Here is a 15,783-nt window from a genome sequence, read left to right on the forward strand (position 1 = left end):
CAGCCGAGTGGTTCCTCTGCTGCTCACCATGGAGCAGTAAGGGCTTTCCCAGTCAGGCCAGAAAAAGGGCAGCACACCCACAGTCAGCCTCTCTAGGGAAATTGGACAAATATAAATGAATCCTTGTCCTTGCTTGTGCTTTGTGCTTAATAGTTACTAGGTACTAACAGCATGATAGCTATCCCAAACTATGGAAGAAAAATCATTTAGCTTGTTTTCTCCCATGGAGAAGAAAGTTTTCAGCAATCATTTTTCTTATCTTAATGTAATCACTGAATATGTAAACAGAAGGCAAACAATAGCAAAATTAAATATGTATAAACATATTAGCAGAAGAAAATGAAGAATTCTGTAAACACTGATTAATACAGTATCTGAATAAAACACAGAAAATATATTTGAGTAAAGTGCTGTAAAATAATAGAATCCATGCCTCCAGTTGAGTCATAATTATTATGAACCAATAATAAACCCATTTAATTTTATGAAAATGTTTACAAAAGATGATTTTCATAAGAACGACACCAGTCTCCACTGGTGAAATGCAGTGTTCCTTCAGGACGTCATATTGCAATAGACACTACAGAAACATGCATGTCTTTATCCAGGTTTTCCCTTGGTGAGTGGTTTCCTTTTTATTAACATTATATCAGTAAGCAAAAGAGCATTCTCCCACCAGTGAGAGGCAGTTTATCTCACTTTATAACCCCAAATAATAAAATGGAGGTTCAAGATCACACAATTATTAGATGGTTTATCCAGGACCCAAATCTAGGTCCTGCACTCTCTGAAGCTTGTGCCCTTTTCTTTGCCCTGGAATCAAAGGATACAAGCCAGAGTTGTGCCCTGTGTGGAAGTGGTACCAACTCACTTGGTAATAGAGTCCTATAAGCAAAAATAAAATCCACTCATCCAATCTAAAATGCATTTCAAATATTTCCATACTGAATCCAAACTTAGGCTCATAATTTCCATCACAGCATTTTAAAGCTGCAGTAATGAGCTTCTTTTGAATTTTACCTCCCTAATATAACATTAAAAGCTATGTTTCTGCATATCACTCCTTCTTTATAATTAGTAAAAACTGACTTAAAATACGTTCCATCCAGTTAGAATCGTAGCAATTTGATATTGTTTAATTAGAGTAATTTTTATATAAGGACCCATCTCTTTATTGAAAAGCACATTTTAGTTTCTGATTTACATCAAAGGCATATAAATGAAATCCATGCAGCGCCAGGTACCTAGCTGAATCTCCCTGGGCTGCTCATTAGCCCCTGGTTTGAAGGTGCATGGTGAATTGAAATCCGAAGCAGGAGAGAAATGGCACTTACATTGCTGTTCATCACTCTTGTCCCCACACTGATCTGTGAAGTCACACACATTGTCAGGAGGTAAGGAGACCCCATTGCCACACTGAAAGGCTTCTGCTCCTCGCTGAACCAGTGTAAAGATGAAAACACAGGAAATCCAAACGACGCAAGAAGCTTCCTTCTTCGGGAATGCTAACATTCTGACCAAGCAGAAGAGCATCATTGGAGATGTCAGTTAGGGATCAGGCAGTTGTAACGGGTGAGTCCATAACTAGAAACTTTCTTTTTCTTTTCCCTATTCTTCGTTTTCCAGATTTGTCTCATACGGCTGGACGCTATTGGTGACTATTTGCAACTCTAAAAATGACTCCCAGGGCAGTTCGTCTGCTCGTTCAGAGGAGTGTCTTTAGAAAATATTTAACTTGAGAAATTGCATCATTTCTATATCTATCATGGATATTTATTGCCCTACATGTACCATGTTTAAACAACTTAAGCCTTTATGATCATGCTATCTCCTGAAAGAAAATTTTAAAAAACAAAGAGGCGGTACATAAATGGGGGAGGGAGGGACCACAACAAAGTTATAAGTAACATGGGAATGTTCTGTATTAATTCCTATCCTTAGTCACATTCATGTAATGAGGACATTATTCTGGTTACTAAAATTTATTCAAATATTCCAGGTCTGATTATTAGAATTGGTCTGTGAGAATGAAATGCTTGTCCTTTTTATCAAATAGAAACCTCGCATTGCTTGTTTAGATAAATTGAAAACAACAGGATTTTAAAAGTTGAAGCATAATGGAGATCTTTATTTTACAAATCACGTAACTTGGACCCAAGAAAATTAAGTGATATTTATGAAGAAATATAGTAACTTGTGTTAGAAACTAGAATTCAAATGTCCTACTGCTTAGCGCAGTGTTCTCTCTTCTATAGCATGCTGATTCCCTTGTCAATTCATCTTAATTTGCTTTTACAAGTGAAACACGTGATTTCAGGATGCATATTCAGAATCAACAGTATCCTGAAGTTCAGAACACATTGACATATTAATAATAAAATTCTATGAAGCTGAATAATAATGAGAGAAATTATATGAAGCTGAATATTCAAAATATTCCTTTATATTTGGTTTCTTAAAGGCATATTAAAGTTCTCTTTCAACTGCTTTCTTTTACTTTCTGCAATATAACTGCAGGAGACAAAGACACCCCATGAGACTAGAAAAAGCAGTTGGAGAATGTAGAGTAAAAAGGGCCATAGCTCAAGGATAGAGAATGCATCTGTGCCTTTGAAGAAAATGTTGGAAGAGGATGATTTTCCCCATATTCTGGAAAAAAAGATCCAATAAAAATATAAAGTTCTAAGGTATGGGCCTTTGGGAATCTAGTAAGAAAATCCATAATTTTGCCCTATCATTGAGCACTCCACATGATCTAGCATTTCATTGCTCTGTGCTTCATTCCAATTTCAGAAATATTCATTCTCCTTAGCTTTCTGTTTTACAAATGAATATTAAGTAATGCCTTGCCGACTTCTCTTTCTTTGTGTGTCTCTTAAATGTTGATTACCCTTATAGTTGCATGTTAGTCCTCCTCTCTGTTCAGATTATACTTTTTTCTAGGCTTATCTTTTCATGCTAATAATTTCAAGTATTATCTGTACATTATTGTCTCCCAAAACTATATCTCAAGTCCTGAAATGATATGCTGCTCAAATCTATGTTTTAAGCCTTCTTCCTGAGTATACACACATACACAGACACACACACACACACACACACCCCCCACAAAAACAGACAGCCTAATTGACAAGGTCTACTTGAATCAAAAGCTAAATCCATCCTTCTTTCCCCCACCCAATCAACCAGCTAATACTCCCATAATCTGTATTTTAATGAATGGTACCTTCTTCTGCCCAATTTCCCATGCCAGGAACCTCTATATTGGTCCTGGACTACTCTCATCCACTCTACCTATCAATCGTCCAGTCTTGTGCATTCCATATTCCAGGTGAAGACGCCATAAATTCTCTTCTCAGCAACACCCCAAACCAAATATTTCTTCAACCTACAACTCGTTTTCCAATCTTCAGGCAAAGTAACCATTCCTAAGCAAAAATCCACTTCTATATATTTCCATGTGAAATCAGTGTAAATGTCACACTCCTTAGCCTGGCTTACAGACACAGCTTATCTTTTGAGGTTTTGATGCTTATTGCACTCTCCCTTATGCTCTCAGTCACAGCCTTACTGAACTATTGCACTGGCAGTTTTCTAAACATGCCATCTCTAGACTTCAAATCTGAGTTCCCTTCTCCACACTACCACCAAGTTAATACTAATTATTCTTTGTTTTCAAGCTTGGGGGACTTTCTGTAAGAGTTCCCAGGCTGAGCTAAATTTCATTCCTGGGTTCTCATTCATCTCAACACCTACAGGCCTGGTATGACCACTGTCCATTTACTTCCAAGATTCCTCCACTATTCTGTAAGAACTAAGCAGAATTGTGAATTTTGCACTATTGTATCCCCAGTTACTGGCACAGTTCCTGGCAAATAGTAGTGGCCCAATAAGTAATTGCCAATTGAATGGAATTAATGGGGGCATACACTCATTTCAACTTTTGCTAGGCGGAGGTAAATAAGTGCAATGAACATGTGAAATTTAAAAATGCCATTACGTAAAAAACATATAATTCTGGTGTTCAGTGTTGCTTTTCCATTTCTACACCTTGCGCCATTTTAAAAGTCTCTTTAGATTTTGAAATTGTAATTTTGTGTTACACCAGCAATGCACTCCACCATCCTCCCAACACTAAATCAGTAAATGATTGTATCGTGTCAAAGCTCATTTTGAGCTTTCCTCTTTAAGAAAGAAAGGAAGGAAGGAAGAGAAGAAGGGAGAGAGAGAGGAATAAGGGAAGAAAAGAAAAAAGACAAGAGGGGGAGAAGGAAGAGAAGCAAAAAGGTGTAAAGACGCATGCAAACAGAAACATTTCAATTTTATATCCCGATTCTGAATTCAGGTCCTGTAACATTTTATATGTTCACTATTTTCCGTTAGGAAAAAATCACGTATTTTATTGCTGTCATAGCTGTTTATTGACTAGATTCAGTGGGGAAACTCCTTTATTAACTGTTACTGCCTACTAAAAATAACATTACCTTATACTGTTTCAAGCGCCATTCATCATTTAGACAGGAAATGAACTGGAATGGTGGCACCCAAAGTAAATCAGTATAATCCAGTAGTTTAATAATTTATAAGGCAAATTTATATTTTGTTGCCAAAAGATAAAATTATTTGCAACCGGTAATTTCTTTATCACTTTTTCTCTGCATGTACCAAAAGGGGAAAGGAATAAACTGATACTGATAGAAATCAGTGTTGTTTTTATGAAGTTTATTGAGGAAGAGAAAAAATCCTTATAGATCCCAGTGCTCTAACACGGTGCTGGGTGCATCCTACACATTGTCTCATTCTGTCCAAACACCTTCTTGCATAGTTTTCTGCTTCTACTTTAAAAATTATTTCTCAGTTATCCAAGATCACATGATTATTAAATGAAGGAGCTTGGAGGAGAACCCAAGATAGAAAAAAATGAATACAGAATTTTAATTGAATTATGCTGCCAACAATTTTCATGAGGCATTATAAAGCCCCTGGGTGGGACCTCCAAAAGGCAAAATATTCCAAAGTGACAGGGCAAACTCATTTAAAGAAAACACAATGTTTTATCTGTTTTAAGAGATGGAGCGCATACTTTATGCTTGACGTGGGTGGGGGGCAGGAAGACAGGAGAGATACCATGAAGAACAAGACAATGAACCTGACTTAAAAGAATTTACAATCTGGGGAGGGAGTATAAGACATTTATAAAAATTGTACAAACACTGCTTCTAGTTTTGGCTGAAAAATAGTGGATTATATTTTCTATTTAAAAAATAAGCCAACTCTCAAACTACAAAAACATTAGATGTTGGATGGAGTGGAATATGAAATGCTTTTAAATATATAACTGAGTCTTGAGCCTGCAAAACGTAAAGCAGATGCCAAGAGTCAAAAGGGAGATAGAGCCAACACAATAGAATTTATTACTGAGTGACCATCCTAAAGAATATTTTAAGGAAAATTCCAGAATTAATGAAAATAATCATTGAAAGCAGGTATGAGTTGCAAGATGAAGCAGTGAGTAAATACTGAAGCTATATTGCAGATAATAGTAACCCAGAACCCTAACCTTGAAACATAAACAAGGGCAGGTAATAAAAAGATTTGGATTGCATAAGATATGGAAATAAAATTGATATCCTTGCATAAAGCCAGAGAAAGCATATGCTAGGAAAAAAAATTCCTGGCACCTTCAATAAAGATTTCCATAGATCATGATCATTCAAACAAGAGTTCACAGTAAAAAATAAACGGGCAAATGACAAACAAGTCTCTATGACTTAGAGCCAGCACAAATAATCAAATAAACAAAGGCACAACTAAATACCCCCAAAATTTCATATATTGGCATTATGTGATAGTGAATATAAAATAATTATGTATCAAATATTAAAAAGATTAAATTTTTAAAATAAGCACAGGGAAGAAGAGAATAGCCATGATTTTATAAAGTTGACCAGGGAAAATATAACCAGTGAAAATGAAAACAAAGTAGACGGTATAAACAAGGAGTAAAAACCAGAAATGAATAAAGAATGTAGAGAATTGGAAGATAGATGTGAGAAAATTATACCAAAATGCAACATAGAGATGTATGCAAATATGAAAAAATACAGTTTAAAACTTGAAACATAGAATGATAGGGTCCAACATATGACTAAATGAAACTTACAGGGAGATAGAAAATCGGGATGGCAATATTTGAAGTAATTTTCCAGAAATGAAAAAAGTCATGTAGTCTAAGGATTTGATGATTGCAAGTACCTCTACTCCCTTACTCCTCCTTCACAGATTCCCTTGATAAAACAAGCAGCCGTTCCAATTATCCCATTCTCTACAATTTCTTCCAGAAGATTAATGCAGAGGAGACACCTTATAACTCATTCTATGAAGACAGCATTACCCTAATACCAAAACCAGACGAAGATGTTAAAGAAAGGAAAGTTACAAACCAGTATCTCTCATGAACGTAGATATAAAAATCCTCAACAAACTATTAGCAAACCAAATACAACAATGGATAAAAAGGTTTATGTACCATAACAAGTGAAATTTATTCTGGGTATGTAAAATTAGTTCAACATTCAAAATCAATTAATATAATTCATCACATCAACAGTCTAAAGAAGAAAAATCATATGATCATTTCAATTGATGCAGAAAAAGCATTGGACAAAATCCAACATCCATTTGTAATAAAAACTCTAAGTAAACTAAAACTAGAGGGGAATAATCAACTTGATAAATAACATCTACCAAAAACCTACAGCTAACATCATACTTAATGGTAAGAAACTAGGTGTTTTCCCCCTAAGATCAGAAATAAAGCAAGGATGTCCCCTCTCGTCATTCCCATTCAATGTCATACTAAAAAATCTAGTCAATGGTAAGACAAGAAAAGGAAATAAAAGATATACAGACTGGGAAGGAAGAAATAAAACTGTCTTTGTTCACAGCGACATGATTTTCTATGTAGAAAATCTAAAAACCACATACACAAAAAACCCTGAAACTAATAAGTGATTACAGCAAGGTTTCAGGAGACAAAACAAATATACGAAACCAATTGCTTCCCCTCTCTCCCTGAAACTGCTTTCCCTCACTTCTCACCTCTATCACTACCCAGGGACAGAACGATGGAAACAAGTTGAACAAGGTCAGCTCTGTTTGGAATTTGGAAGGTGGTCTCTTCCCCTTTTTCCTTCCTCCATTCTGTCCCCTGCATCCCTGGTCTTATGTCACTACAGAACCCCACCTCATCTTCCACCCTCTCAACACTCAGCTACCTAATCTCTTCACCTTCGAAAATGTCTTTTTTGACATCCGCTACACACTAAGAGATTCACCCTCTGATTAATCAATTCACGCTGGAAAAAAAATGACTTTCTGGAGAATCTGCATTATTTAATGGAGCTTAATAATAGAATAATGTATTTAAATGTGTTGAATTTCAAACAATAGTGAAAAGGATCAGGATTTCTGGCTCTTGGGGGGAAATAATTCCCACAAGAGGGATTACTCCTAAAACCAGACTTAGTTGATGTTGTAGTAGAGATGAAGAAACTGCTTCTCAATATCAATATCAGTAACGCAAGTTATTTTAGTCCTAGTTCTTTTGGTTACTAGCAACAGCTTTATTCAAATTTCTTCCAAAGCTGGGTGAAGGAGGAGGATTTATTGGAAATATGTATTAAGATTGGAGTTATTCAATTAATCAGCTTTTAATTCATTGCCAAGCACTTTTCTAAGTATTTAAGGACATGGTGGTAAAGAAGTCAGAAAAATTTCATATTTTCATGTGCTGATATTTTAATAGAGGAATCATCTAATGAAAAATTAAAGTCAATAATATAGAAAGAAGAAAGAGAGAACAGAAGGAGGGAGAGAGAAGAGGGAAGGGAGAGGAGAGGAGAGGAGAGGAGAGGTGAGAAGGAGAGGAGAGGGGAAGAGAGAAGGAGAGGAGAGAATAGAAGAAAAGGAGAGGAGAGGGAAGAATAGGAGAAGAGAGGGGAGGAGGAGAGGAGGGGGAGAAGAGGAGGGAAGAGGGGAGGAAAGGATGGGAGGAGAGGAGAGGGGAACAGAGTAGAGAAATAGAGGAGGGGAGAGGAAGACAGGATAGGAGAGGAGAGGAGAGGAAAATAGGAGAAGAGAGGAGAGAAGAGGAGGAGAAGGGAGCAAGAGATGAGAGGAGAGGAGAAAAGAGAAGGACATGATGATAGAAAGCAGATGGCGAGGTGATTTTTGAGAAGGTGTCATTTAAGCTGAGGCTTAAATACTGAGTCACCCATGGGAAGATCTGGAAGAAGTATATCTCAATCAAATAGAACAGCAAGTACAAAGGCCCTGGGGCGGAAACAGATGTGAGTTTCCTAGGATATGTAGGAGGAAAAGTGTGGCACATTTGAGGAACAGGCAGCCTGTCAGTGCAGCTGAGCACATGGAAGGAGGGGAAGAAGGGCCAGAGATGAGGTTAGGGAGGTGCGACGTGGTCAAATTACATATGGGGTTTTGCCTTTAGGGTATAAGCAAAGGAAAGACATTGGGGGATTTTTGTTCAGAAGCATTTCATCCTCTGGTCTACATTTTAAAAAGCAGTTTGGGGGCCTGGCCCTATGGCTGAGTGGTTAAGTTCACGTGCTCTGCTTCAGCGGCCCAGTGTTTCGTTAGTTTGAATCCTGGGCGTGGACATGGCACTGCTCATCAAACCACGCTGAGGCGGCGTCCTACATGCCACAACTAGAAGGACCCACAACTAAAGTATACACCTATGTACCGCGGGGCTTTGGGGAGAAAAAGGAAAAAATAAAATCTTTAAAAAAAAAGGCAGTTTGAGCTCCAGTTTGGAGAATGGGTAAGAAAGGAATGGGAGTGGAAGCAGAGTCTTCACCTAAAAGGTTGTGGCAGGATGCAGAAGACATGATAGAGGGCAGTCTGGGCTGGAACGGAGGAGATGGATGAGAAATTCAAGATCTGAGATGTCTCTGGAGATGAGTGCCTTCTCCCTCTCTCTTTTTCTCTAGTTCTGACTGCTCCTGTGGACATGTGGATTTTCTCAGCCTGCTTCTTTCCCTTCTCTCCTGGGAGCTTCTGCTGCTTATGTGTGAATTTTGTTTCCTTGACTGTTCACCTGTGGCTTGAAGGTAACCTCTCCTGGGGCCACTCTGGCCCGTCTCTAGATTTCAGGAGCCTTCAGTTTTAGTTTCATCTTTTCGTTCATTCAATCTCTATGTTGATTAATCCATGTTTCTGAAATGGAATGGCTCAGCTCTTCATCTCATGCCAACCCAGTAAAGCATATCAGCAGCCATCCTACTGATGGGTTGATCTGGTCTGAGGGCTCATCCTTGGCCTGATTAGCTGCCTCAAGAGAGAATGATCCTAGGGTCAAAATCATGGGCCCCTGGGGAGCAGAGACTGAGGTCAAGGCAGAAGAGGTCAGAGTGCCCCCTTATTCTCCTCCCCAAGTTCACCAGTCAACTTATTCCTTCCGTTTACTCATTGAAATTTCTGGAAAAAAAGAATTCAAGGGGCTTATGAAGCCAGACACCTTATTAAAAAAAAAATAGGGCAAATACCCTAACAAAGTAGCTATAACAAATTTGATTATTGAATTAGCTCCAAGTTACTAAGAACAAAAAAGAAGTAATCATGGGGCCAATGTCATAATAATTACTATGAGACTACTCGGGAGTCATGATTGAGGAAAATTAAAGCATTTTAACATTGCAGATGCTGTTTGCCTTGTCTAATATGCCCTTCTAAATCATCTGCTGAACAGCTCCTGCTCATCTCTCAAGACTCAACTTAACCCCAAAATCCTCTGAAAACCATCCCTGACTTCTTCTACCACCTCCTAGTTTGTCTGTTTGTTTCCATGGCAGCCAGCTTGCATTTCTAGAGTGCCTGTTATGGACTGTGTTTTTATGGGGAGCTTCAATGTCTGACCCTCTCCGCTAAATGGTGACCTCTTTAGGGCTTTCCATTCATTCACCTGTTGATCCTTACTGCTCAGTACAGCATTCATCACAGATTAGTGCCCAATAAATATTCATTGAATGTATACATGAATGAATAAGCATTGCATTATAAAAATAACTGCCTCTGATTCTCAGTGGGTTTTTAAAATGTTGTTTGTTTATCTGTCCAGCAAACCTTTCGCCCATTTGGTAACATTACATTATTTTCTTTGTGAAACCACCCAAACTAATTCTAAGCCCCTCTTAATTCATAGGAGTCCTGGGCAATCAGACCCACCTACCCAGGATAAACATGTGACCCAACCAAGGCCACGGAGGAGCATTCCCACACCAGAAACTATGAGAAAAGAGGTGCTCCCTTCTGCTGAGGTGGCTAAGCTGAGTCAACAAAGGCCAGATTTTCTGGTAGCCATCTTGGGCACCATTTGAGGAGAATCTCCCTGAGAATTAAGCCAATAGAGATGTTAGCTGAGCCAAGAGATGAAGATGGATAAATTTCTGTGACTTTGGTTAAGTCCCTAAACATAGCCATGCTGAAAGCTGAATCTATACCTGAGATTCTTAACTTAAATAAGCTAAGAGAATTTTTGGCTTCGTTGAGTTTATTTCCAAGTCAACCAAAAATGTTTGGACTAATACACACAGTTTTATGTTTTCTTTTATTGTATTTAATATTGATTTTGAACTTAAGGAACAAGATAAAGTATTGATTTCAAATTGAAGGAAAAGAGCATATTTCTAAATAAATCTCTCCTGGTTACTCCCTATTCAACTAGTTTTAAGAAAGCTTTATTGTATAATTGTTAAACCTAAAGGTATATTTTCTAAAAGTTATAAGCAAACCAGAGATTTATCCCATGGTTTTTAATATAAGGCTACTTAAAAGACTGCTTTGTGTAAGACGAGTTTATATTAAGATATAAGAAAGCGAATAGTGCTCTCATGGTCTTGCTGGAAACTCATAGGAAATCGAGTCTTACGGCTGAATAAAATGTTTCTATTGGAGTTAAAAGGGACTCTTTGACAGAGTAAGATGGTAGAAAACCAAAGAAAAATAGTAAATGCAAAATGAAGGAAACAGGGCCCCTTTTCCTGTTAGGGGTGCACTCCATGTAATATTTGGTTTCACTGTGAGCAGAGTGGTCCGCACACCATTTAGGCTGAGCACAGCAGGTGCTCATGGCCCGTAGATCCTAGAAGAGGAGAACTGAGAGTCCTTGAGATCCTGCGTGAACCTGGGGATCCCGTGTTGAAACAGCAAGCAAGCTCGAATAGAAGCCTCTCCACATTTCCCACAATCGAGACAACACGTTCACATAAGGACTAGGAGTTGCTAAGGTGGGGAAATTGGAGAAGTTAACCATCTACAATATTAGTTTATCTGAGTTTCCCTCATTGACTTAATTCTGTATCAAACTGTGACTGGTACACAGGGAAAGAACACTCTGTTTTAATATGATAGATAGTCCCAGGTAAAATCTGTACCTAAGAAAGCTGGTGGGTGTATGAAATTTTTAAACTTGACAATACTGAAATTCTGTTTAGGAAAAAGAACCCCATTTAAAATAGAACTCACGTAAGTTTACCAAATCATCACAAAGATACTCTATATGATTTAGAAGAACCTCAATCCACTCTTCTCTCATTTATTTCATTTTGTGCTTAAATTACACATGTGGGCCTTTAGGACAGTTCCATTCTGCCACTTAAAAATGATTAAATATCTACTATTTGTCAAGTACTCAGCTTGGCACTGGACGTATGGAGCTAATTACTTCATTGTCCCAATTTCGTGAAAATAACAGTAAATACTCAAGAACCGCATACCAATTCATTCCATAAAGGATGTATTTTAGTGGATTCAATCAATATTCAGAATCCATCTGGAAATCTACTGATGATACAAAGAATACTTCATTTAGAAGGATATCAACAAGACTATAAATAGCTGTCATCTCTGTAGATGGTATTGCAAGGGCAGATGAGATCCTCATTTCTGTCTTTCAGAAATTCCTCCAAATTGTAGGTTATGGATAATTTTTGCTTGTGTGATTTTTTTTTAAGTTCATCAAATAGTAGTAAATATATATTTTAAGTAAAAAGATAGAATGTTCCAAATTTTATATTACATGATACAGTTCAAAGCACAATATAAAATCTAATCTAAAGAAATGACAATCATTGCAACAAGGAAAGTCTGAGTTAGTCCTGAAAATCTGGGTTCTAGCTTGGGGGAAGATACTCACATGGCATTAGATTTATTTTCAAGGGATGAAATATAGTCTCAAAGACTCAAATAGATCACAGGAAGGAAGTTTGACTTCATCACCATCAAGGCTCCAACATAATGCATCTGTTGAAGTCCAGGACTCACTCTGTCTCCTTGATGTGAAAGCTGATACGTTCACTTCTAATAACATGCCCAGAGCAACACCCTCAAGAACTTTTGAATGATTGAACTCCACTGAGTGATGTCAATGGTACCCTGTACACAAAATTCAGCCAGTTACTGAAACCAGGGACTCACCAGACCAAAGGAAAAGAATCATAGAGTTTCCTAAAGTAATGAAGCTTTCAAAATGTTCTGAAATACCGCTTTTGAATACTTCTCTTAAATCCATAAAAGTCTAAGACTTCTTGGGGCCAACTCCACGGCATAGTGGTTGAGCTCGGTGCACTCCGCTTAGGCAGCCCAGGTCTGTGGGTTCAGATCCTGGGTGTGGACCTACACACTGCTCATCAAGCCATGCTGTGGGGGCATCTAACATATAAAGTAGAGGAAGGTTGGCACAGGAAAGTATTTTAGAATAGTTCAAAGAAAGTATGTGAGCCATTAAGAAAGAAAATACCCTTGATTTCAGCTGGACATTTGATAACACATGATATTATTGGGATTTAGCTAAGAAAAATGTGTTTGATGTTAGTACAGTTATTTAGAGTTCAGTTCTTGTTTTAAAAAGTTCCAAATAATTACAACATACATGATGTCACAGTAAAAGTAAGTAGGTAATTGCACACTCCTCTGCTCTGCTTTGACCTCACCAATGGCTTAGATAAGGGACTTCTGAAGACATTCTCTAATAACCAGAAGCTGGGGGAAATAGCTAATAATTTACATGACAGAATCGAGTTCCTAACTTATTGTCTTATACTTAACTGAAAAGATAACATTTTCAATATGTATTAAAACAAATTTAACCCAGCAATTCCACTTGTAAAATTTTCTCTAAGGAGAGAGAAAAACTGGTCAAAAAATCTCATCCCAGAGTTTCTTAAAATAGGGAAAAATGTAAACAGTGGAAGAGTTTAACAAATATAATACATTTATGCAATTTAGTTATTGAAAAATCATTATATAGATCAAGGGCAGGCAAACTACAGGCTAGAGGCCAAATTTGGCCCATGGCCTGTTTTTGTACAGCCTGTGAGCTAAAAAAAATATGATTTTTATATATTTTAAGTGTAAAACAAAAATCAATAACCACAAAACAAAACAAAGAATATCACGTAGCAGAGACACATGTGTCTCGCAAGACTAAATAAAGTATTTGCTATCTGGTTTATTACAGAAAGAGTTTACTGACCACTGATATAGACCTGTAAAAAATGGCACAGAAAGATGTTCATACAATAAATAGCACATAAAACAGCATGTGAGGTTTTCCATTTTGTAAAATTTTGCAAATGTATGTGTATACACACAGAAATATCTAGAAGATAGTGAGTATAATTCTGACGGGGTAATTTCTGAGTTATGAAATTGTACCTTTTCTTTATCCTTTTCACTTATAGGTTGACTTTTAAAGTACTGTATTTATGTATCATTTTCATAATAAAAGGTTATTTTGGTTTTGAAAAATAGAGATATCTAAAATACAGTAAATGCTAATACTTATTAGGCTTCTGGTATATGCTGGGAACTGTTGTCAGGCCTTGACATGCATTTACTCACATGAATCTGCACAATATCCAGTGAAATACATACTTTTCTAAGCCTATTTTCTATTTCAAAGCTAAAAATCAGAGAGTTAGTTAGCTGTCCAAGTTTGCATAACTAGTTAAGTGGTGGAGCTGTGGTTAAAATGTCAATAGTGCCATTCCTAAGACATTGCCTTTAACCACTAAAAAACATTGCCCTACAAAGATGTGGGTCAGTTGTGGCCTCACAGCAACACTTGGACAAAATTCCTGGGTCTTTTGTGATATTAACTTTTGTACAGTTTAGTGGGTGATCTAGCATCCAGGAAAAGATAACTCGATCTTCTGTTTTATGAATAGAATCCAGGACTAAAGAAGTTAGAGTTCTGCTCCCTATCTAGACTGTCTGATGACACTTTGAGAATTGTATTCAGTTCTGAGTATCCTTCTTGGGAAGAAATATTGACAATCTGAATCATTTAAAAGGGAGAACAAAAGAATAGTCAGGATGGTAAAGCAACCCAAATGTTTGTCCTAAGAAGTGAAGAAGAAGAGATAAATTAAGGAAAATCACACAACTTCTTCAATGGTTGAAGGTCCCTTATAAAGGAGAGCTAAGCCTCATTCTCTATGGCCCCATGGGGTAGACATAGGACCATGTGGTACAAGTCATGAAGAAGTAGCTCTCACCCTAAGAAATCTAAGAATGTTTTTTCTTAACACCCATAGCACAAGAAATGTACTATTCACTTTAGTGGTGTGTCCTTCCCCAAAGATTTCATAAGAAAGAAGGCTGGGGCATGACCTGAAAGGAATTGAGTATGTTGACTTCTGGATAGCAGCCACAAGTGATGTAAAATGACAATAGGCTAAAGGGCAAACTTGCTCCACAAACTAGATATAACTTGGCAACATAAAAAGTCAACCACAGAGACCAGCGTTTTCAAACTTCATGCTAGGAAATACCCATCACTGGAGAGAAAATAATCATCTCTCTGTTCACGACGAGGATCTCAGAAAAAGCACATTTATTTTTAGGAATTTTCATCATTCAAAGATATATATAAGGTAGAAAGTGAGAATGAAAACTGTCCACCCCAACACTCAGCCTGGATGCTGAAATCAACACCACATTTTACCGTCTTCATCAACATGGCTCTCCTGTCTTTTATCATCTTCATTAACATTTCTTTACTTTTCCAGGACTGTTCTTGGGTTTGCCCCCTAAGATTCCTTGAATCTCTGCCTCAAAATCCTCACCTTGCTGTTCCCAACAACTCTGAACTCTTGTATCATAATTCTTACCCAATTCTAATCAAGTCCTTATGCTGAAAGACCTGCCTTAAGCCAGATTTCCAGTTCTCTGAGACATTGACTGCCAAAGCTCTTTGAGGCGGTATTCTCCCTTGCTGTGGTAAGCAGTCAATTCAGCTTTGTCTTATCAAAAGGTTCTGCTGTAATGTTTAGGGGCCAACTTTTGACAAAGGCAGCTGCAGAAGACTGACACCAAATAATGATAATTAGAGAGAAGGAATTGGAACTCAATATATTTGGAAGATCAAAGTAGTAAGTATGAACAACTTGGCAACATCATGATGACAATGGACACTCTGATGTTAAGGTGATCAGTTCAGGAAATACACAATTATAAATAAATGAAACAAATTAACTGTGTGTCCATGTGTGTTTGTGTTTAGAAAAAAGTGGAACTTGGATTATGCTGATTTGTCATCTAACAAATGACTGAAACTCTTATCCCTCCACATGACATATGGAAGACCTGGCATTGTAGTCTTGAAGATGGAAGCTAAACAAATAAATCAGACATGGAATATGCCAAAGGTTGTGATGAAATCTTGGTGCTGCACAGTTCCTCGACATCAGCTTTCTTACCCTT

General features: G+C 37.4%; 1 protein-coding gene and 1 long non-coding RNA gene across 2 annotated transcripts in view; one reads left to right on the plus strand and one right to left on the minus strand.

Annotated features, from left to right (window-relative positions):
* Nucleotides 1-1,533, minus strand: part of MALRD1 (MAM and LDL receptor class A domain containing 1) — a 648,353-nt gene extending 646,820 nt beyond the window's left edge. The window contains exon 1 of the mRNA XM_070600827.1: nucleotides 1,335-1,533. Within this exon, the coding sequence (XP_070456928.1) occupies nucleotides 1,335-1,533 (199 nt within the window). The remainder of the gene's footprint in view (nucleotides 1-1,334) is intronic.
* On the plus strand, nucleotides 1,437-13,827 carry LOC139080419 (uncharacterized). Its single transcript, XR_011534926.1, has 3 exons — nucleotides 1,437-1,572; nucleotides 9,012-9,131; nucleotides 10,223-13,827. It is a non-coding gene; the product is annotated as an uncharacterized lncRNA (long non-coding RNA).
* The last annotated feature ends 1,956 nt before the right edge of the window (nucleotides 13,828-15,783 follow it).

This window comes from Equus przewalskii, chromosome 30 (genome assembly GCF_037783145.1).
Source record: "Equus przewalskii isolate Varuska chromosome 30, EquPr2, whole genome shotgun sequence".
Classification (NCBI taxonomy): Eukaryota; Metazoa; Chordata; class Mammalia; order Perissodactyla; family Equidae; genus Equus; species Equus przewalskii.